Here is a 22,058-nt window from a genome sequence, read left to right as displayed (position 1 = left end):
AAAAAAATATCTCTTCCAGAATAAAAGTAAAAAGCTACAAACAGATGACATTTTCGAGAAATATGTCTTATTAAATTCAGAGGGTGAAACCAGTTTAAATCTTGGATTAATCTTTTAACAGTCATTTCAAAAGGCCTCCTGCTGGGTGCTGTTAGACTGTGAAATTGTTGTCTCAGTCTCAATCTTTTAACAAGTGCTTTTATGTCTTGGAAATAAATAATAACTGTTGTTTTCCACAATATTGTTGACACACATATCTGATTCCCTGTTCAATACTGTATGCTTCAGTTAATTGACAATAAAGTAAATGCAAATAAATATTACTATTATGTATATAGTGCTAATAATAAGGCGTATTTGATTATTTTTAGTATTTTTCTTACCGTTCCCCAAAGTAACACAAAACGTAATGTAATTCATTTGCAAAAAAATCCGATAAACAAAGTTAAAGACAAGCTAGACAGACTTAATCTGGACTATTGTGCGTGTGCGTGCGTGTGCGTGTGCGTGTGCGTGCGTGCGTGCGTGCGTGCGTGCGTGCGTGCGTGTGTGTGTGTACTGACTGGTACTCCGTCTGCTGTGAGTAGTGCTGGTCCCGGCGCTCCAGGCTCTGCTCCATTAAGGCTCGGTTCTCCTTCAGCAGACCCTGGTTCTGCTCCGCTAACTGTCGGTTCTCCTCCTCCATGTTCCCCTTTAACTGGGTCAAGAGCTACACACAGAACATACTTACATGTTAATACAAAATAAGGAAAACATTCAATGACTTTGTGGAATATTCCCTGAAGCTATTACTTGTGATAAATAAACAGATATGAGGTGAGTTTTGATTTGACTGCCACACAAAGAAATAAATAGCTTGTTGAATAAAACAAAAACCATCCTTTTTTCTTTAACAAATTAAATATTGAACTAAACTGGCATTAATAAAACAAGAATGATGGTTATATTTTAAAGTGCAGTTTTCCACTTGTACTCTATATCAACTGACTCATAATATACCAATACTACAGCCCATTTGTACACTAACCATTCAAGTAGAGCAACAGATGTTAAAGACAGACAAAACACTATGTATCTGTATAAATATCATTTAAAGTTGAAAGACAGTCATCATCAATATAACTGAAAAAGGTAAAGATACTCAATAGTTGATGACTGAACTGCTAGAACATTGGTCTAAAAATAAAAACTGAATAATAAAACCTGACAGCAGTGTGAAGCAAGGTGTCAGAGCTCACCGGAGCGACTGAAAAGCACATACACAGAAAGTGCCTTCTTATAAATGACCAAATAATGAATTCAGCTGCTCTACAAGCTGTGTGAACAAAACCAGAGCAGTGAGAGTTTTTTAAAGATGGTGTTTAAGGCAGAGCTAACATCCAAGGCTAACACACTGATCCACAGCATCTAGTGTATAAAATCACTAAGCAGTGAGAAAAGTAGAAAGAGGGCATGTTTTTCTACATCTGAGTAAATGTCTAAGCTTAGAAAACGTAGGAGGTATGGCCACACCGGACATCTCTCTTGATTTACTATTTGGGAATTTGTTCCAATTATTTAGCCTACTTAGCCGCAATTCATTAAGATGTACTTCAGTGAAATGAGTAAGCAGAGTTGCTGAAACTGTGGGACCGAACAGGCTCCAAACTTTTTGATCAAAGCGAAACGTTTTCATTTCTTCACTTCACAAAACAGCATAATGAGAAGCCTGGGTGTCTGATTACCAGGATTAAACCTAATACCTACAGTATAACATTGTGGGGTGCTGAATATTTAATATGCATTATCTGAGGCACACTGGAACGCTGGTACATTTGAATTAAGGGACAGTTTGGATAAAGAAGTAATTTGGGGGAAAAATTAATACAAAATGAACCTAGAAATGATGTAATTGGTGATTTAATTTTTTAGTCAGGGACCATATACAACAACATTAATCTCACATAAGGAGAAGAGATACTTTTAATTTAGCTGCTTGCTAATTTACATCTGTGGTCCCTGGGCAGGTTTAAAATTGATGAGTCGATTTGGCTCATCAGACTCAACAAGGAATGCTTATTCTGCATTTTTAAAATGTTCTTGCATTAATTTGCTTCTGGTTAGTAATTTTAAGGAATAGTTTCACAGTGTGGGAAGCAAGAAGAAAAACTCTCAATTACAAATCTTTCTGCAATTCCACAAATATGGATGGATGGATTTTCCGATACAGAGGGCTACTGGTATTTCAGAGCCAGGGTCAGCGTACTTCAGTGACGTAAAACACTGATGAGTCAGACAGACTAGACCGAACCCTCTTCCCCTTCACTCTCTCTGCTATCAGGGGATGGAGGGGGCTTCTCTTAGAGGCATGGAACAAATCAAGCTCCTGCAAGCTTGTGATTAGCAATTAGCTTAGCATAAAGAATTAAATCAGAGCCCACCTACAAGCACCTTTAAAGCCAATGAATAACAAACTGTATTACCTTTGTTTTCTATGTGTAAAACTGAAAACCTTTTGTTTATGTACGGTTAAGTTTTTTATTTATTTGCCAGTTGCAAATTCCTTGAGATGGTTGCCTGGTAACTACTCAGAACCAAAAAGCATTATCGCAGATAACCTGCTGTGAAACCAAATTGAGATACAATGTGGTCATTTAAAAGCTTTAGAAGTGCTGGTCGGAGCATTTTATTACCATTGTTTACAGCCTCTATGCCAAACAAAGCTAAGCTGGCTCAAGGTTAATCTTTTTCAAATATACATAATTAAGATATTCATATATATATTTACCCAACATTCAACTATTTGTAATAACTTGATGGTAATGATCCAGAAACCTCCTGCTGTTCTTACTGCAGGGATTTTGTGTTTCTGCTTCTTATACTTTATATCAACGGGCCAAAAGTCCTTTGCCAGCTTGTGATTCAGTTGGATGAAGCCGCATGATGTGACAGCTGCTGGTTGACTTCTTAAACTCTTTACAAGGAAGTCAATTTCCACCTGTTTTGTCCCTCAAACAACACTTTCCTGCTTAAAGAACTTTTTCAATATTCAGCGCATGTTTGACAGCAATACATGGACAGATTAAGATCTTTTGAGGGCAAATAAAGCTACTTGGTATTAATTTTCTGAAATATAAAGCTGAAATGTGCTTTATGGCAGCTTCTCACAGTTCCTCCCTCTCCACATTTATGTTTAAGAGGGTACCTGAATGCCTCTGCTGTGACGCAATAAATGCGGCGTGAATACAGAAAAACTGCAGCTGAGTGGGTGCATTTCTGTGTGTGTGTGTGTGTGTGTGTGTGTGTGTGTGTGTGTGTGTGTGTGTGTGTGTGTGTGTGTGTGTGTGTGTGTGTGTGTGTGTGTGTGTGTGTGTGTGTGTGTGTGTGTGTGTGTGTGTGTGTGTGTGTGTGTGTGTGTGTGTGTGTGTGTGTGTGTGTGGTTAATACCTGGTACTGACTGGTGAGGCGGGCGTTGCTGAGGTCCAGACTCTGGTTGGATCCTCTCAGGCCACTGAGTTCCCCCTCCAGCCGCGTCCGCTCCAGCTGGGAGGCGCTCAGCTCCCCCCTCAGCTCCGAGCCCTGAGCCAGCAACTCCGCCTGGGACGCCAACCCCTCCTTCAGCTGGGCCTGCAGCCTGAAACACACACACACACACACACACACACACACACACACACACACACACACACACACACACACACACACACAACGTTTACTCAATGCTGTCACTATCATGTGTCCTCACTCTTGAAAAGTGTTGTGTATGATTTGTTTGCTCTTTAACTGAAGCTCATTATTATATTATAACATAACATGAGGAGTCCTCACAAAGCTACACAACAACAACAGATCAAACTGACATCAGCTCATTAAAGCTAGCTAAAGAACACATTACGGGGTCACTCAGAGGTTTTAGACCATTGCTTAGAAAATATTTCTTTGTTTCATTTTGTAACGAGAACAGCAATTAGATGAGATGAAACTCTGAATGGTCACTGTGGGGGAAATTGTAATATGGTAATATTCAGTAATAAACCTCAAGCATTTTATCTTCCCAATGTGGATTCAAAGTGTTTTGGAATAAAACATTTTATGTTAGTTAAAAATGAACCGCGAAAGATATTAATGTTACTATAATAACAGAGGAAAAACACATGAACATATTAGTTTGGGACGTTTTATCTGTATTTCTGCAAGTTTTTCTTAAACCGGGATATTTTAAGATTATCTACTGATCAAATCTGTTGTTCATTTTTTGCGATTGACAAATTGATGTATATGTAATTTCGCTGATTCAGTTAGAACATTACATTGCTCATCATGTAAAAGAAGTTGCATGGACATGCTTATTTTTTGTCTTGTACAAACTGTCATCTGACAACGAGGAGGAGGAGATCCTGTTTCCAGCTTGACAACCCATGATTTGAGACAGTCAAGAGTAATCATTCACAAAAATATGATGATGAAATCCTGGTTGACTAAGTAATTAGGGTACATAAGTATCAGTATGATGATGATCATCATCATTATATAACCACTAACCTCCAAGATAAAATGTAATCAGATGCACTTCTAAGTATTTTAAGCCTCAATCAGTGGCTTGAATACACATCAGTGTGATCAAGAGGAAAAAAAAATCAGGGCTGAGACTATAACTCAACATCTAAGATGAATACATTATTTGAGTTCAAAAGCATTATATTTTCTGCTTGTGGATGTTGTAAAATATCCAAACTACCTACACCACCATCCTACATGTGAGCCTGAGCTCTTCATCGTATTTGTGGGTTTGCTTTATAAGTCTGTCTTTCTGTTTTGAGCCAAAAAGGTTTTAAATCAGGAATAAAATATGCATGCTGTGCACATTTGCATCCAAACCAATTCTTGTGTCGGTCCCTGTGCCTAATTTAGGGACAATAATGCTGCTGCTTGCCTATAGTAGTTAGGGAAAGTTAGGTATTTTTTTGGCCATATCGTGAAATAATTTATTACCAATAGCTTTTTTTACCATATGTCCCTATAGGTGTCTAGTAACATCTCCCAATTTATCCACAGCCAAATCCTCTGGGAATCGCCTTGAGAGCCAATCAAAGTTGGGGTGCCCAGAGGGCCTGGGTAAAAATAGTGAAAACATTTTTTCTACCAAAAGTGACTTTTGAGATGTCTAACTATGGTTTTTTAGGGGTGCTGAATCTATCCCAGCCATTAGTTTTGAGTCAAAATGACTCCTTAACCCTGAAATATTGATCTGTCAAATTTAACCTATGGATTTGGGGTGAAAAATGTATTCTACACATTGAATAATCCACTCTGAATTTAAAAGACACTACAGTAATGACATCTGCTAGGTACGTGCTCAGTATAATTACTTCTCTGCACGTGGAGAATATCAAGGTAGAGGTATTTTGCAGCTGCTTTTATTCAAAGCGTGCAGATTGAACCCAGGCCTCCCGTATACCAGTCGAAGACACTAACCACTGCTCCAACACGCCCACAACAAAGTTACTTTCTGACATGGTAAGTAAATAATTTTGCTTTCTAAAGTTTAGTTGGCTATACATTTATTTATAGGCCCATGCATCATTTTTATCTCTTAGTTACAGCCTAAAATGAATGTTGCTAGCTAGCATCCAGCTTAAGTTAGCTAACATTAGGCTAATATCAAATCTAGTACCTTAGCTAAATAAACCATTATAAATAGTCTCTGTGTCATTGATCAACATTAATTGTGTTGTAAATTGTGTCATTTTATAGTGGGCTCACTATATGATTCAAAGTGAGATTATTGTTCATAGTTACACATAATCTATTAATGTGGCTGTGTGGACCCATTCTGCATGATATGTTTGATAAGTCTTGTCTTTGCCTTGCCTTGCCTAGTAAACAAAAAGAAAAAGTAATTGTTCACCGAGCTGTCTTGTCTTTTTAGGACAGTATGGAAGTTGATACCACAAATTGTCATGGTTTGAGGTGCTTCATCTGTGGTGGTCCTGGGACTGAAATGCAAAAACTCTCAAAAGTCACTCACAAAGGTTATCAGCAGCTATTATCTTATTCTGAGATCGTAGATGATGCAATGCTGATCAACAGACTACATGAGGACTGGAATGATGGAGATGACCCCAAGCTGAAGTACCATTTGGATTGTAGAACCGAGTTGTACCATCGTTCGAGAAGTGTATCCATTGCGAAACGTTCAGGTTTTCTTTTTCATTATGTCAATGTTGTTGCCACTTTCTGTCAATCATTCCGTTCAACTCATCATTTCAATCCAATACATTTTGTGGCATGAATAAAAGCTCACGAAATTGTCTTTCATCCATCCAAAGGACAAGATGCTCAAGACCAACGATCAGACAGGATGAAAAGACGCAGCGTACTGTCTGGGCCAAGTACTTCAAGTGCTGGTAGCTCCACATTCCAAACCCCATCAGCACACCTGGTCTACCGTGATGTTTGTATCCTCTGCAATAAGAGCATCAATGTTGAAATGCTTGTAAAATACCCTAGTAAGTTGCCTGTCTTCTACATTCTCATGAATGAGTTTGAAAGGTCTTTCTTTTTTTTCAAATTAAAACTCTCTTTAGTAAATCATATATGTGGCTATAACCCAGACACAGCCCGGAAGTTGTATCTTGCACCTGACAATCGCTTCCAGGACAGACTGAAAAGGAATTTGTTGGAGACAGCTGTGAGACGAGGAGATGCCTGGGGAGTTGAAGTTGCTGGTCGCCTGTCTGGAATAATAGATTTGGTAGCTGAAGAGGCACTGTATCATCTTCGGTGCAGGTCCCAGTTCGAGAACCCAGTTACAAACTCTGGGGTAATATATTTTTTTCAAGACCAGAAGTCCCAGACTCTGTAGACAAGGTTCTGAAGCCAATCATTTCAATTAAAAGTTGTTTTTCCCCCACAGGTCGGACGGCCTACAGATGAGGAGAGGCAGTTGCTGTTTGAGAAACTGTGCAAATGGATGGATGAAGAAGTGGAGCATGGTGTAACAAGTCTCGCTGAGATCCACATGAAGATGGAAGAACTTGACCCCACGGAGGACAAAAGTCTCACATATGGACGGATGTATCTTAAAAAAAAGCTTCAGGAACATTATGAGGAGTCTCTCTGTTTCACATTAGATGAGGGAGGAAGATTCATTGTGTGGCTAAAAGACACTACAGAGGCAATCCTCCGAGACTACCATCAGCAGGTCATCAACCCCTCACAAACCATGGATGATTCTGCACTTAAAGACCTCATAATTTCCACTGCCATTCATCTGATCTGTGGAGACTTGGCAAGAGTTTCACTCGACACAAAGCAGTATCCCTCAGTAGACAGCATGACCAATACACAGAGCCAACTTGCTCTGATTCCTGACAGCCTCAAGCAGTTGCTGAAGGCAATTGTAAAAACTGACGAAAAGGTGGCAATGTGGGGACAGAACCTGCTGAAAGCATACCGCCCTCGATCAGGAGTTATGCCCTCCCAACTTGGACTTACAATTCAGCTTGACCACATGTTTGGATCAAAGTGGTTGATTGACCGTATTCATCACTTAGGATACTCTGAATCATATGTTGAGCTCCATCACTACAAGTATTGTTACTTGAACGTGAAAAATGGATGTGGTAGCATGGACCAGGATACCATAATCACAGATGAAGATGGTATAGATGTTGTGGAGCATGAGGAAGCAGAGGTCGATGCAGTCCTATCTGCAGAACAGCCAGAGGAGCAAGAGGAGAGTGGTTCTGGAATGCATGAAGAGAATCAGCAAACATTTGCCCTCTTTGTTCCTGCCGATAGCACTGTTCATCAATGTGTTGGTGATAATATAGATCTCAACATTGCCTCACTACAAGGAAACACAGCATTCCATGCAATGGGCATGATCAGAGTAACTTCTCCTGCTCCAGCAACAAGACAACATGAGCTTCACACAACCATACCAAGGAGGAACATGGCAGTTGAGGAAAAGGTAGCAACTCTCAAAGCAACAGAGGTGAAAATACTGTCCTTTGTACCAAAAAACAAAGCAGGATTGGCAGACATCCGTTTGGTTCCCATAGCTGATCTCCACCAAGACCCTCCGGTTTTGAAGTCAGGGGACATTGGTTGGATGGCAGGATGGGCTATCAAGAATTACAACGCCACATTTGAACATCCGAACTGGAATGGCTTCATGAAATCCATACATCAAACTGAATGCAGGAAAAAGTCCCTCATTGAGTTTCTTCCAATCATTGAGGGTGACCCAAACGAGTACAGAACCATCTACACTACTCTAATGGAGTGCCTACGCAGCGGTCAGTCTCCTGCTGTCATCACATTTGACATGCCAATATGGCTGAAAGCAACTCAGATAGTTCTCCAGTCTGACTTGCCCATCATCACTAGACTAGGAGGGTTTCATCTCCTGAAAAGCTTCCTGGGCTCTATTGGGGTTATTATGGCAGACTCAGGGCTGCAAGAGCTGATACAGCTAGTTTACCCAGGCAGCAACACTGCAGAACACATTCTCTCAGGCAGGGCTTATGCTAAGGCCATCCGGTTCCACCTTCTTGCATCAGCGGCAATTACCAAGTTTTTGCTGAAAGATGTTGCGTTCAGCGAGCAGGACTATGAAGACATGGAGAAATTCATCAGGACTGCAAAAGAAATGAAAAGAGGTAATTTGACCTTTCCCTAATCTGTGTCTCAAACTATCTCGGAGTATGCCGAATTATATTTTCTCATTATGTAGTAATACAATTAAAACTGTCTATCTCTAACAGGTTCCATGGACACACCAAGGATAGTCACTGTGTTCAAGGAGAGGATGGAGGAGAGGTTGAAGACTTTGTCTAAGGCTGGAAGAACACCTGCACTCTGGGTCTGGTACTATGGCAGAATCGATCTAATCAAGGTATTTATCAGGAGTGAGCGTGTCCCAGACCACACAGGTCACCTCAGCTGCATCATTGGAATGCTGAACACCTTTGCAGCAGCAGGGCACCATCAGTACGCAAAGGGAGCAAGGCTCTATGTACAACTAATGCAGCAGCGACAGGACTGTCCCATGTTCCAGGAAACTCTGTCCAAGTTTACTGTGTATGGCAACCATGTAGTCCGGTTCTCAGACCATGAGTGGTCAGGCACATGGACTGACATCACAATAGAAACCACACTCATGCGTGAGGCCAAATCCTCAGGTGGTTTAAGCAGAGGGCGGTTCCGGAACAAATCTGCTCACAAGTGTTGGGTTCAGACTCTCAACCACTTCTCATTCATTCACCAGGAGCTTGAAGGAGTAATGAACAAACGTAGGGTACCTATCCACACAGACATCACAAAAGCCCAGATGGAGAAAGACAATGACTCTGTTAATGCCATAGTTGGATGGTTGGAGGAAGTCAACCCCTTTGATTCCATACGGGACAGTAAGACCCTGGTATCTTTCTCGACGGGGTTCAGCAGCACTCCTGGGGACTCAGTCAATGCTGATCAGGCAGAGGAGGTTGGCAGAGCCATACAGGCCAAGATGGATGGGAAAACTGTTCTGGATGCAATGGAAACCAAGCACAAGGTCAAGTCATTGGCAAGCCTCAGATCTGCTCCTAAAATCAATGGAGAGAAGCTAATCACTGACTCACTCAAGCTCTTCAACCGCTTCATCATCATTAGTGAGCGTGAAGTCAAGACCAAAGAAGCTTTGCGCTTTGAGTTGACGCCAACACCAATGTCTCTATTTGACAAGAATCAGAAGTTGCGAAAGCCAGACAAGGCTGCCCTAGCAAAGTTCCTGAAGGCTTTTGTGGAGCCTGTTGAAAAACTAACCTGCACAAGCCTGGTGGTTGATGGCGGTTGGCTCCTGCACAGCGTCAAATGGGAGGCTAACCTCACGTGGAAGGACATCACTGAGAGCTACCTCCGGTTTGTGATGTCCATGGGTAGCCAGCACGTCCGGATCACTGTGGTCTTTGATGGATATGGTAGCTCCACCAAGGACCATGACCACCTGAGACGAACCAAGAATGCATGCTGTGACATTCAGATTCGTCCAGACTTAAAAAACATCATTCCGCGGGAAAGGTTTCTTGACAACAAGAACAACAAGGCTCAGCTCATTCTGCTCCTTGCTGAGACCTTCCAAAGAGCTAGGATCAGTGTTCAACTATGCTCTGATGATGCTGACACCTCCATCGTGTCTGCAGCACTAAATGAGGCAATAGAGTCTTCTGTTGAGGTGAGGGCTGAGGACACAGACGTCCTGGTTATGCTGGTCCATCATAGGGCAAACCACCCGGTCTTCCTCACGACAGCTAAAGATACATCTTATGATGTCAGAAAGATTCGAGAGGCACTCCCGGAGAGGTACCGTAAATACCTTATATTCCTACATAGCTTCTCTGGCTGTGATACTTTATCAGCAATTTCTGGGTTTAGCAAACCAACGTTGCTCAGCAAGCTCTGCCAGACTGACAAATCAGAGCGGGCCATGGATGTGTTCTGTGACATCAGAGCCAAGAAAAGTGACATCATCGAAGCTGGCTGCGAACTGTTCAAGAACATATTCCGTGGTAATCCATCTGGAGATTTGGAAGATTTAAGATTTGATATCTTCAGCAAGCGGGCGGCAGCTGGGAGCATCAAGCCTGAGAAACTGCCTCCAACTACAGGAGCTGCAGCACAGCACTCACTGCGGGCATATCTCCAGACCAGAGATTGGCTAATGCTACAAAGTCCATCTTTGGATGTCCTTGAGTATGGATGGAAACAAGGAAAACATGGTTATGAACCAGTCCCTACAACAGATCCCATGGCACCAGATTACCTTCTGAAGTTAGTCTGCTGCAACTGCGCAGGTGACTGTGGCACTCTCAGGTGCTGCTGTAAAAAGCAAGGAGTCAAATGTATTTCTGCTTGTGGGAACTGTCATGGTAACTCTTGCCAGAACATCAACCAGCCAGATGATAATAATAGTGAGGGAGATGCAGGGGAGTTTGATGAGGTTTGTTAAAATGTCAACTAATAACGCTAGTTTTGATTTGCAATTGTTCAATAAAACCACTTTTTATGGATTGTTTATGGAGTTGGAGTCATTTTTACTCAAAACCAATGACTGGGACAGATTCAGCACCCCTAAAAACCCCTAGTTAGACATCTCAAAAGTCACTTTTGGTAGAAACATTTTTTTCACTATTTTTACCCACGCCCTATGGGCACCCTAACTTTGATTGGCTCTCAAGGCAATTCCCAGAGGATTTGGCTGTGGATAAATCGGGAGGTGTTACTAGACACCTATAGGAACATATGGTAAAAAAAGCTATTGGTAATAAATTATTTCACGATATGGCTAAAAAAATACCTAACTTTCCCTAACTATAGGTAAGGCAACAATCATGCAGTAGAGCAGGGGTGGGGAACCTCCGGCCTCCGGGCCGTATACGGCCCGCGAGACCATTTGGTACGGCCCTCGGGGTAATTTATAAACACACGCAAAAAGAAAAAAATTCAAGAAATCTAGACCGCAAAATAATTAAACAAGCTTGTTTTTCCTGGCCAAGGTCAGGGTCCTTGAACACAACACGAGCCTAACGTGTCATCACGTGGTATATGTCTCGTCTGACTGGAGTGTAGTTCTAACGGAGAGCACCAGAACGCGGCTCCGGGCCGGGACTTCACAAATTGCAATACCCGTAAGGAGCTGTACACATGCCGCAGTTTTTGCGTGGCTGTGTCTTTAGTTGAAAGCCCTGTGGCGATCTGTTCATCTGTCATACTGATCATACAGTCAATAACGTTGTTGTTATTAGCATCTGGTTAGCTAGCTATGCTAACGAATATAAGAAGCTTTTTCTCCAACCAGTGAGGTAAAGGCACATCTTTATATGATCATTATAGTTATAGAAAAATAAGAGAATAAAGTAAACAGTTATACAATACTAATATGACAGTAAAAAAAAAGTTGTTATTAATAAACAAGAATACAGTTTAAAAGGGAATTGATTTGTAAAATATCCATAAAGAAACAAATCTGCCTACAGTTCTGTTTCATATGGGTGTTGAGAGATGTATCCATAGATCTCTTCATGTTGCTCTCAAAGTGCACCAGATTGATGCTTTTAACTTCAACATTTAAAACAAATCTTCATGGTGGTGCATGCCCCCAAACCCCCCTAGATGAGGTTAGATCCGCCCCCCCACCCCACTTAAATCATGTCCACATGGATATGAAACTAAATACATTTGCACACATCTTGTGTCCATATGTGTCTGTTTTGGTGGTCATGCCACGGTGCATGAATGCGCGGGTCATGGTCAAATATCTGGATTAAGAGGTTGCTTTTTCTTTGCACAGCATGAAAGAAACGCGAAATGAATGGGCTGTGATTTGAGTTTTTTAAGCAGACGTTGAGTTCAATAATTTGTACTGCCCTCGAAGGATGTTGTACAAATTGAAATGGCCCTTGAGAGGAAAAAGGTTCCCCACCCCTGCAGTAGAGGGAGAGGCGTGAAAGGATGATCAGATCTCTCTGATGAAGCTAATTGGTGAGTGTATCTGCTACCTCTCGCTGTCTTCTTTCAGCCTCGCCAGCTCTCGCTCCCTCTCCAGCCTCCTCTGAGCCTCTGCTTCCATCTCCTCTCTCTCCATCTTAATCTCATGCTCTCTCTCCTCCAGCTTGGTTTTACCATCCAGGAGGTCCTTGTACCTTGATATTGCAAAAATAACATTCAGCCCAACAAAAACAACAATTATGGCTTTAACTGTAGAGAGAGAGAGTGTGTATATTTCAAGGTCAGAAAAATACTCAGCAGTCAGGATTTGATGTGTTCGCAGTCTATAAAAGGGTCTTGTTTAATGCAGTGTGTGTACCTGGCCTCCAGCTCCCTGTGCTGGGCCTCCAGGCTGCGGGTGTTGCTCCTCAGCTGAGACTGTTTCTCCAGCAGCTCCTCCAGCTCCACCTCCTGCCGCTGCTGCAGAGCCGTCATCCTCTCATGGTCCCGCCGCAGAGCCTCCATCCTGGCCACTGAATCCTCTCGCTCCCGCGCCCATACCTTGGACTCGGCCTCTAGAGCCGCACACCGCGCCTCGCTCTCACTGCAGCGTGCCAGCACCGCTGCATGCTGGGAGCTCAGGGATGCATGCTCCACCTGTGTGTTATAAACAGCAACATCAGCAGAAAAACAACAACCCATTTAAAGTTTCCTCATAGTCCCACATGCAGTATGCTAGCACTACGTAGAACTTTCACATACTGCTATAAAAAGTTACAATATAATGAAGAATTCCACTGAAGTCTGAAGTCCACACACAAGCAACTCTGTGAGGCAAACACAGCATATAAGAACAATGCTAACATATTTAGCAGTTATAATGTTATAACGTTTAACATTGTAGTTTAGCGTGTTGGAATGCATACAGTATATTTGCTTATTAAACCCCAAGTAAAGCTAAGGATAATAGCAATTTTAGTAGTTATCAAGCATATTATTCATAAACATAAAGTACTTGAAACTGTATAATGTTGACTTAATGGTGGCACTTGATGCATCGGTTGATGATCTACCCAAGTTCAGAATGTGAAGACGCAATGTCTTGTCCAAATTGCATGGAAAACTGAATCATTAATTAGTGTCAAGCCTGACAAACCTTTAAAAATAGATAACTAATATGTAATCTCCCTACATTAAAGTAGTCTGGTAGTCCAGAGGTTATCAATCATAAAAACTACAGTATTTTCTTACACATTGCAAGGTTATAATGATTAAACCGCATCCATTTGCTTTAATTTAGAAGGACCACATTTAAAACAATGTGGAGTCAATTGTTTCCAAGTTGAACAATGGTTTCAGCCATAGTCATTATGACTTTCCCCATAATGGATCAATGAAGTTGTATTTCATGCTATGCTCTTCCTCTGTGTTTGGTCACCTGTAGCTGGGTGTTGAGTGTCTGCAGACTGGTGCAGGAGTCCTGCAGGCTGAGGCCGTGCCGCCGCAGCGCCTCCAGCTGCTCCCTCAGGTGCTCACCCGTCTCCTGGGATTCAGACAACCGCGACAGCGAAGCCTCCCGTCCTGCAACCGCCACAGCTCTCTGAGGGAGAGACATTGAATATTGAGAGAGCGTCCCTGTACAGAGGCAGCTGCATCAGACACGCCTGGAAATATCCATGTCATTTGAACTACCACCTCATCTGCAGCTGACCTTTTAAAGCACTTCAGTCAGGTACAGCAGCTTTATGTGCATTAGTGTGAATCTATAAACACAGAGATGAAATTCATCCAGTGTCTAACAGTTTGCTGAAATATATAACGCATAACATGTACACTAGAAGCTCACATCTGTTGTTTACACCTAGTGCAAGATTTCGGTGGGTGTAATCTTTGCACAAGCATTTAAAATCCAATTATAAAATCTTAAAACTTATTTGTGACTGTTAACAGTGAAATCTGCTCTCATAAAGAAAGGACTGCATTAATCTGGCGTTGTGTTGGAAAGATAAAAAAAGACAATTTAGCAACATTTTTCTGAGGGCATAAAATCTGGTGTTTTTGTCCAAAATGACGAATTTACCGCTCAAAGAATCTTGGCTCTACACCCACTAAACAATGTGAATATATTTGAACATTTGTCCAAGTTCTGGCACAGCAACAACGCACACACTTCATGTGTGAGTCATCTGGAGGGTCTGGAGCTCAATTCTTTGTGTGCAGCAATTCTTATTTTGTTCATTTTGGATTCTTCACATTTCCTACCGGCACCTGACTGAGTCGTTCTGCTACACCAGGGATTGTAACTTTTTTTACGGTCTTTTTTAGATTTCCTTCTTTTCTCTTCACTGTTTTCCCTTGCCAATGTCAGTAGAGGAAATTTATTATGTACTTATACTCCAGTACTGTGCTTCAGTGTTTTTTTGAGGCACTTTCTACTTTGACTCCTCTAATGCTGTTTGGAAGCTAGAGTTTGTAGTCATGATTCAGTTTAAGATACTACATTTCAAATCATACAAAGTCCTTTTAAATAAATTACTTTGTTGAACATTAAACCAATAGCTCTCAGCATGTTTGGCTTTTGAACAATCACAAAAATGGTTGTATGTTGTCACATTTCAAATGAGAAGTTAGCAGTTTGAGACTCAAATATATCCCCTAAATATTTAATGTTTTGAGCCATTTCTCAAAAAAGAAAAGAAAAGAAGAGAAAAATCCCAAAAATAATTTAAAAGACTGAGTTTAGGAGACTTCTTATTTTTCGTTTCTTCTCTCATTGATCATCTTGTGACACCTCAGATTTATATTTAATCTGCCCAGCTGTATATTAGGTAGTGTAAACCAGTTCCACCTTGAGCAGACACACCATGACTTCTACGTTAATGCATCAGTATTAAATCATCAAACATCACTAACAAGATTAAATGTTACTTTTAATACTCAAAGTGAATTTTCCCTGATAAACCCTCTGGACTTTTTCTAACTTTTATAAGAGAATATTTTAAATTTCTGTTGTTACAGTTTTTACATGATCCTTTTCTAATCTAAAACTTAAGGTCATTTTAATGCAGCACCTGCTGAGCAATGTATTGAAAGTCATTCTCGACCTTGGAGCTGCCCCTTGTGCTTGATGTAAGAGTTTCTGTGTGTGTGTCTGTGTATGTGTGTTTGCGAGAGAGAGAGAGAGAGAGAGAGAGAGAGAGAAATGTAATTGTATCACTGTATATATATATCATCAATAATATGTAAAAATTTGAAATGTCTGTTAATGTGGTAATTATTTTGTATTGTGATGCTTTGGCAACATTGTTTAATTTAACTTTCATGCCAATAAAGCCCCATTGAATTGAATTGAATTGAATTGAGAGAGAGAGAGAGAGAGAGAGAGAGAGAGAGAGAGAGAGAGAGAAAGAGAGAGAGAGAGAGAGAGAGAAGGTGAGAGCTTTAGAGCAAGAGAGCAGCAGACGAGATAAGGAAGATTAACAGTAGCCGAGGTGACATTATAAAAACTGATGAGCAGAGATAAAGCGGTAGTCCTGGAAATAAAGTGCTGCACTCGTGGAAGTGGAGGCCCACTGTGAGTTGATAGTCGTCAAGCACCCCTAGAGCAAGAATTTCAACATAACATAGATCATCTCCATCACACAGACACCCTGCAAATGAGACTCAAAGGCTGCTACACACATTCACGGCACTATATTCCAACGCAGATACACACCTCTCTCTCCAGCTCTATCAGCCTCTCACTCAGCTGCCTCTCTGTCTCTCCTGTGGCGAATTCCCGGGTCGTGGAAAGGTCACGACCTTTGCCAGCTGCTGGGGATTGATCCAGATGTGAGGTCTCCTGGGTGTGAGTCTGACAATTGTGCATTTGGCTAGAAGAGTCTGAATTTGAATTGGACGTAGCTTCCACTTCCGCACTTCCTCTTCTCTTTTCCAACTGGAGAAGGGATTCACTTTTCCTAAGGCACTGGGAGAGCGACTCTATTTTCTCCTGTGAGTTGTTGAAAGAATCGTTTGCCTTCTTGAGTTTGGCCTCGGCTTTTTGTAGCTTCTGGCTCAGACGTTCGACTTCAGCAGACAGTTTTTGGGAACTTGCCTGCTCATTTGATAATTCCTGATAAGACAGAGATAAGAAGCAACGTTCAGAGATTAGATGCTGTGGGAAATAAAGCAGTGATCTGTATCATAGAATAAACTATCATCAAAATAAGTTTAAGTACAGATATCAGTTTATAAAGTGAATCTCTGCTGTTATGATTAGATAAGGTGAAAAGATGAGTGTGGGCGAGTTTGCCATTCAATACATCCCCAGTCAGTGACTAAGTGACTGAACTACCACACACACACACACACACACACCTGGGACATTGAACTCATCTTGGCCTGAGCATCTGCGTACTGCTCCTGCAGCTGCTGTTTACTCTCCTCCATGCTGCTTAATCGAGTGCTGAGCTCCTTCTCCAGGTCCTGCAGCTGAATGCAGAGCTCCTTGGATTCAGACAACTGCTGACACACATGCCTGGACACACACACACACACACACACACACACACACACACACACACACACACACACACAAGCCGCAGCAGCAGCATAGGTCAGACACAGGTTGAATAAAGAAAGAGTTGACATTAAAGATAAATGCATGGTGCAGCCAGGTAGCTCTCTGATGCATTGTAAAGTTAATTGCATACCTCAGTTTTAGATCAAGGTTAAGTGTGTGAACAGGAGTGTTTGTGTACCTGTGTTCGCCTTCCAGAGCCCGAGCTCTCTGGTTGCTGTGCTCCAGGGTGAGGGTGGTGCTCTCCAGCTGCTGCCTCAGCCTCGCTGCCTCCCTCTCTCTCTGCCTCCCCTCTTTGTGTTGGCCGTCCAGCTTCGCCTCAGACACCTCCTTCTCCTGCTCCAGCCTCGACGCCTCCAGCAGCACCTGGTCTCGCGCCCGCGCCAGAGATTCGGCCTCCAGGGTCGCCTCGCGCAGCTCTGCCTCCAGCTCCTCCTCGCGGCGACGAGAAGTCTCCAAACTGCGACCCTGACGTTCCACCTCCGCCCGGAGAGTCTGAGTGGTGAGCTCGAACTGGTCGCTCTGGCAAAAGAGACAAAGTAGATCATTAATACTACTTTACAAACATTCAATCATTTGAATTGTAACTGCTGAAATCGTAACTGCTTTAGTCACCAACAAACAGTAACATATCAAAAAAGAAACATGAATCAGAAAGGGTCACAAAAGACTACAAATAAAATAAATAGTTGCTCTCAGCAGAAGACGTTCAGAACACTGCATAGCCACAAACTTTAAAAATATAGTTAAAGGCCAACAAAACGTGATGCATCTAAAAATTAGACCAATGAGACAGGCAATAAATAAATATGAAACAGAACCTTACAATTATGTTGACAATACAACCCAAATACCAAATTCAAAAGATATGTAGGCTAAATTGTTCAGAGGAGCATTTTGGCATTCATGGAGATGTTTTCATCTGTTGTATAGTTAGGACTCTTCTTCTTTCCTTAAGTAACCAAACTTAAAATATTGTATTTAAACAGAAAAGTACCTTACAATTTGACTTAAGTATGCAGGTAATGTGAGACTAATTCCTGCCAGTCAATACTTGTACCCTGTTTCACTGACTACAGGTGGCAGAGATGTGCCAAAACACTAACAATCAAGATTTAAATATGTTACTAAAATCTGCTTTGAAAATGCTTTCTATTGACAAAACTGCATTCAACATAATAATTGATCTCAAGGTTAGAAACAATGTGTATTGATTTGTGGCACTGAATGTAAACATGAGTCCTTAGGGATATTCATTTATGCAAATGCAATCAACCTATGCAACATCTTTCTCCATAAACTGAGAAAAAGTGTGCCAAAATCAATACATATTGTTGAGTACGTTTCAAAACAAAATAGTTTGGTAAACCCACACAACAACAACAACAACCACAACAACAACAACAACAACAACAACAACAACAAGAGAATGAGAATGTAGATGAGTTGTAATTTCCTGTTTGGGTTTTATTCACCCCCCCAGCTGAAAGCAGCAGAGTGCATTTCATGATTCATTTACCACGCACTGTTATAGTCTCCATTAATTCTGAGTCTTTGCTTCTCATCCTGGTGGTCAGAATATAAAGTCTTCCTCAAACGGAAAATCTGCTGTTTTATGATGAAATGAACACTTAATCTGGGGCTGACTGCGCTGATGTAAGTTATGTTACTCATTAACAAAAATGCTGGCAAAGTGGTTCCTCCTGTTTTAACATTTAGAGAGTGGAGCGTTGTTTTAGTAAAATATAAGGAAGTATCAAGTGTTTACTATATATCTATATGATCTGATTCCATGCGGTTGTATAGCTGGATATCAGAACATTTGTAACATTTACATTGAATTGAAAACTGCATATTGCACTGTTTTAGCCAGAACTGAGTGTATTTGTTTATTTGTGTATTTAAGTTACTGTTGTCAAGGTACTACATCCACAACAAACACAGGATCTTCTCTGCATGAAGAGGCGGGTAACACAGTTGAATATTGCAGCAACAGAAGAAGGATTATGTACGACTCTGAATGAGAGGTATTCATGAATACTTTTTATGACATTTTGTTCATGCTGACTTAGCACTGCTCTTCTCCTTCGCTTGCAATTTCTCTGATGTCTTGCAATTTTACAGCAAATAGTACACTTAGCTCGTTATTCTTCATCATTTTTTTTCAGAAAATCTCAGACTTCTTTATCCGGCATTGAAGTATCTGAAAAAGTTCTTCTTTGGTTTGGCTTTTCCTTGAACCCTCATGTAGGGAAATACACTAAATAAGTTGTACCAACACCTGAGATCTCTCCTCTGACTGTGGAGGAGTTTCTTGACCATGCGTGAATATCGCAGTTCACACAGTCAAATCCACCCCGCGCTGAACAGCTTCTCCATGCAATAATATGATTAGATTTCAGATATAAATGCAAGACAAAACACATGCAAGCAAAGCCCTTATCACATATATTGTATTTAATATATTCAAGTAGTTATCTGAAGAGATTACAAAATTAGTGACATCCGCTATTAAACAATTGAATGCATTTCTGTTACATGGGGTTTGAGATGGTTCACAAAATATCTGCTCCTTTTCATTTGCTTTGTACATTTCTAAATCTATGCCTCTCATCCATCTTCCCTGAAGTTAAAATGACATCTGTCGTTGTCATGAAAATGTTTGGTGTCACAGCTGCATTGTGTGTGTTTGTGTGTGTGTGTTTGTGTGTTCTTTTCAACCTTGCGGTGGGCGGTGCGCAGGGCGTCCATGGTGCTGCGTAGTGTGTCCCTGTCTCTCTCCAGCGCGGCTCGCTCCCCCTCCAGGGTGGCGATGACCGTGGTCTGCATGCTGTGAAGCTCCACTTGGCTCCGCAGGCGGCACAGTTCCTCCTCCATAACAAGCCCATCCGCCTGAAGAACCTGAGAGAACAACAGGAAAACTCTGAGCTGGGGAACTGTCATCATTTTCATACAAACACTTTAATATACGATTTGATCTTATGGCTCACATAGATTATTTGAAAGCAACTCATGCATGATTTGCAATTGAAGGTCCATTAACTTGGTGCTATTACAAATAAATGGAGAGCGTTGGTATAATGAATTCATTTATTTTGATTAACTTACCTTAAGTAAGTAAAATAATATATGTAGGTCCACAACATATCTATATGCCAGCAGCTCATTGAGGCTGTACACAGCAGTGGTTTTCAGTTACTATGCTCACAGTGACAATGCTGACATGGCACTGTTTTAAAACTTAAGCTTTAAGTATAGCAAGTTACTACCTGAATTTAGCATTTTAGCAAGCTAACATTTGCTAAAACAAAAATCTGTTGCCATATATCTGGTACATTATTAGATATTTTAATGGAAATGTGAAACTTTGTAGATAGAGGAAAAGGCAGAGCAGTATCATGAATGTTTGACCCTGTCAATGCAACCCATCCGGTAGTTGTTACTTCAGTCTAAAACAAAATGGTGGACAAGACAACGGTCAACAAAGTCATCTGTGGAGAGATACAACTAGCATGGCATAAAAACAAGGGTATTCCTCAGTGAATAACCAACTAACATCACAACACAACTAGATAACTCAGCTCTGCCTCTTGTCTCCATGATTACTACAACATTAAATAAGTACAAGTATACTACTGATATGTAATTTGGTAATTCTACTTTCGAAGCAAAGAATGACACAATCTACATTTACATTAGAGCGTTGAATGAAATGATTCTGTAAATTATTAGAATTCAGTTCAAACTTATTTCTAAAGCTGTTAAGATATATTTTCTTCCTTTGTGTTAATATTATTGAACACAATGTGTCTTTAATTCATCCATCCAACCAGGCAAACCTCCATGATCTAAATATCTCTATTAGCACATTCTCTCCTCCCACTCATCCATGCGTACCTCTATCTGCCTGCGGGCGTCTCCCAGGCTCTCGGCCGCTCTCTTCAGACGCTGCAGCTCGGCCTCCAGGACCACCAGCCTCTGCTCGGCCTCCCAGCTCCTTCTGCTTTGCTCCCCCAGCTTGGAGCGCAGATCCTGGGCCACCATCGCCTGCCTTTCGGCCTCCTCCTGGGCCTCCTGGAGCCGATGTGTCAGAAGCTCCACATCAGGAGCAGACAGGGCACAAACAGCCTGATCTGCAACTGTAGCCTCTGTATTATCTTCTTCACTTTTGGGGTGATTTTGGATCTCTGAGTCTGTTGTTACTGAGGTTTGTTCATTCTTTATTTGTCTTTCTTTCTCCTTTTTCTCTTTGTCTTTCTGACCTCCCTCTGCCTCTCCCCTCCTTTTGGACTCGACATCCTCATTGCATGGTTCTATGGATTCAACATGTACAATCTCTTCCCCAACTCCTGCTTCCCTCTGACTCCCAATGACTTCTCCTCTTCTCTCCCTCACCCCCATCATCCTCACCCTTCCTTCCCCCTCTCCCCTGCAGGATTCAGAGCCCTGGACTCCTCTGTCCTCCTCTTCCTCCTCCTCCTCCTCCTCCTCCACCTTCAGTTTGTCTGGCTCCTTTACTCCTTCCTCCTCCTCCTTCTTCTTATCTTCTAGTTGTTGGAGTTTGGTCACCAGCAGTTCAAGGTGCTGCTTCAAAGTGGCATTTTCATTTTTCATGTTTTGAAACTGAAAAAAAAAATAGAAACATAATAAAAGTGAGATATTGGGATGTTTTTAAAGCTTGTTGCTTCTTAAGTGTCCTTGTGTCTTTTCTTTTGGTCCTCCATTGTATCGTTGTAACTTATTCCTATAAGGTATGACAGGTATCAGCCTTCATAAATATTGGTTTAATCTAGGGAAAATATTTACCACATTGTAAAAATAAATACGTATATTATTCATACACCATTTGTACATTGGAGCAGCTGTCAAAACTTACCGGTGATTTCTACTTATCTGTAGATCTATCTATTTGACATTTCAAACTACAGGCCTACACAGCCTCTGTAGGTGTTTGTGTTTGAGTCATATTGAATCAGCATTCATATTATTGTTATGAAAAGTACAGTAATAACTGGTAGTTCAAACAACAACACTAAGATATATT

General features: G+C 41.4%; 2 protein-coding genes and 1 long non-coding RNA gene across 6 annotated transcripts in view; 2 read left to right on the top strand and 1 right to left on the bottom strand.

The window, feature by feature from the left end:
• ccdc88b (coiled-coil domain containing 88B) overlaps window positions 1-22,058 on the bottom strand; it is a 53,404-nt gene that overhangs the window by 10,591 nt on the left and 20,755 nt on the right. For all 3 annotated transcript variants that reach the window (XM_079671543.1, XM_079671542.1, XM_079671541.1), the window contains exons 15-24: window positions 20,912-21,637; window positions 19,736-19,915; window positions 17,196-17,536; window positions 16,813-16,972; window positions 16,169-16,567; window positions 13,892-14,053; window positions 12,833-13,110; window positions 12,525-12,668; window positions 3,427-3,613; window positions 564-709 (exon numbers count right to left, since the gene is read on the bottom strand). In XM_079671543.1, the coding sequence (XP_079527669.1) occupies window positions 564-709; window positions 3,427-3,613; window positions 12,525-12,668; window positions 12,833-13,110; window positions 13,892-14,053; window positions 16,169-16,567; window positions 16,813-16,972; window positions 17,196-17,536; window positions 19,736-19,915; window positions 20,912-21,637 (2,723 nt within the window). The remainder of the gene's footprint in view (window positions 1-563; window positions 710-3,426; window positions 3,614-12,524; window positions 12,669-12,832; window positions 13,111-13,891; window positions 14,054-16,168; window positions 16,568-16,812; window positions 16,973-17,195; window positions 17,537-19,735; window positions 19,916-20,911; window positions 21,638-22,058) is intronic.
• Window positions 6,638-10,975, top strand: LOC307034560 (uncharacterized protein; the record flags this gene model as incomplete). Its single annotated transcript, XM_079673386.1, has 3 exons — window positions 6,638-6,802; window positions 6,896-8,645; window positions 8,751-10,975. Exons 2-3 carry the CDS (start codon window positions 6,953-6,955, stop codon window positions 10,973-10,975), a joined length of 3,918 nt encoding a protein of 1,305 aa, XP_079529512.1. The 5' UTR covers window positions 6,638-6,802; window positions 6,896-6,952.
• On the top strand, window positions 17,394-19,890 carry LOC307033181. Of its 2 annotated transcripts, none has more exons than XR_013806406.1 (3): window positions 17,394-17,516; window positions 18,921-19,041; window positions 19,757-19,890. It is a non-coding gene; the product is annotated as an uncharacterized lncRNA (long non-coding RNA). The 2 variants fall into 2 exon arrangements; XR_013806407.1 differs by having other exon boundaries at window positions 17,423-17,553.

This window comes from Notothenia rossii (assembly GCF_949606895.1).
Source record: "Notothenia rossii genome assembly, chromosome: 3".
NCBI lineage: Eukaryota > Metazoa > Chordata > Actinopteri > Perciformes > Nototheniidae > Notothenia > Notothenia rossii.
Note: the sequence above shows the minus strand (reverse complement) of the source record. Positions and strands in the feature narration are given on the sequence as shown.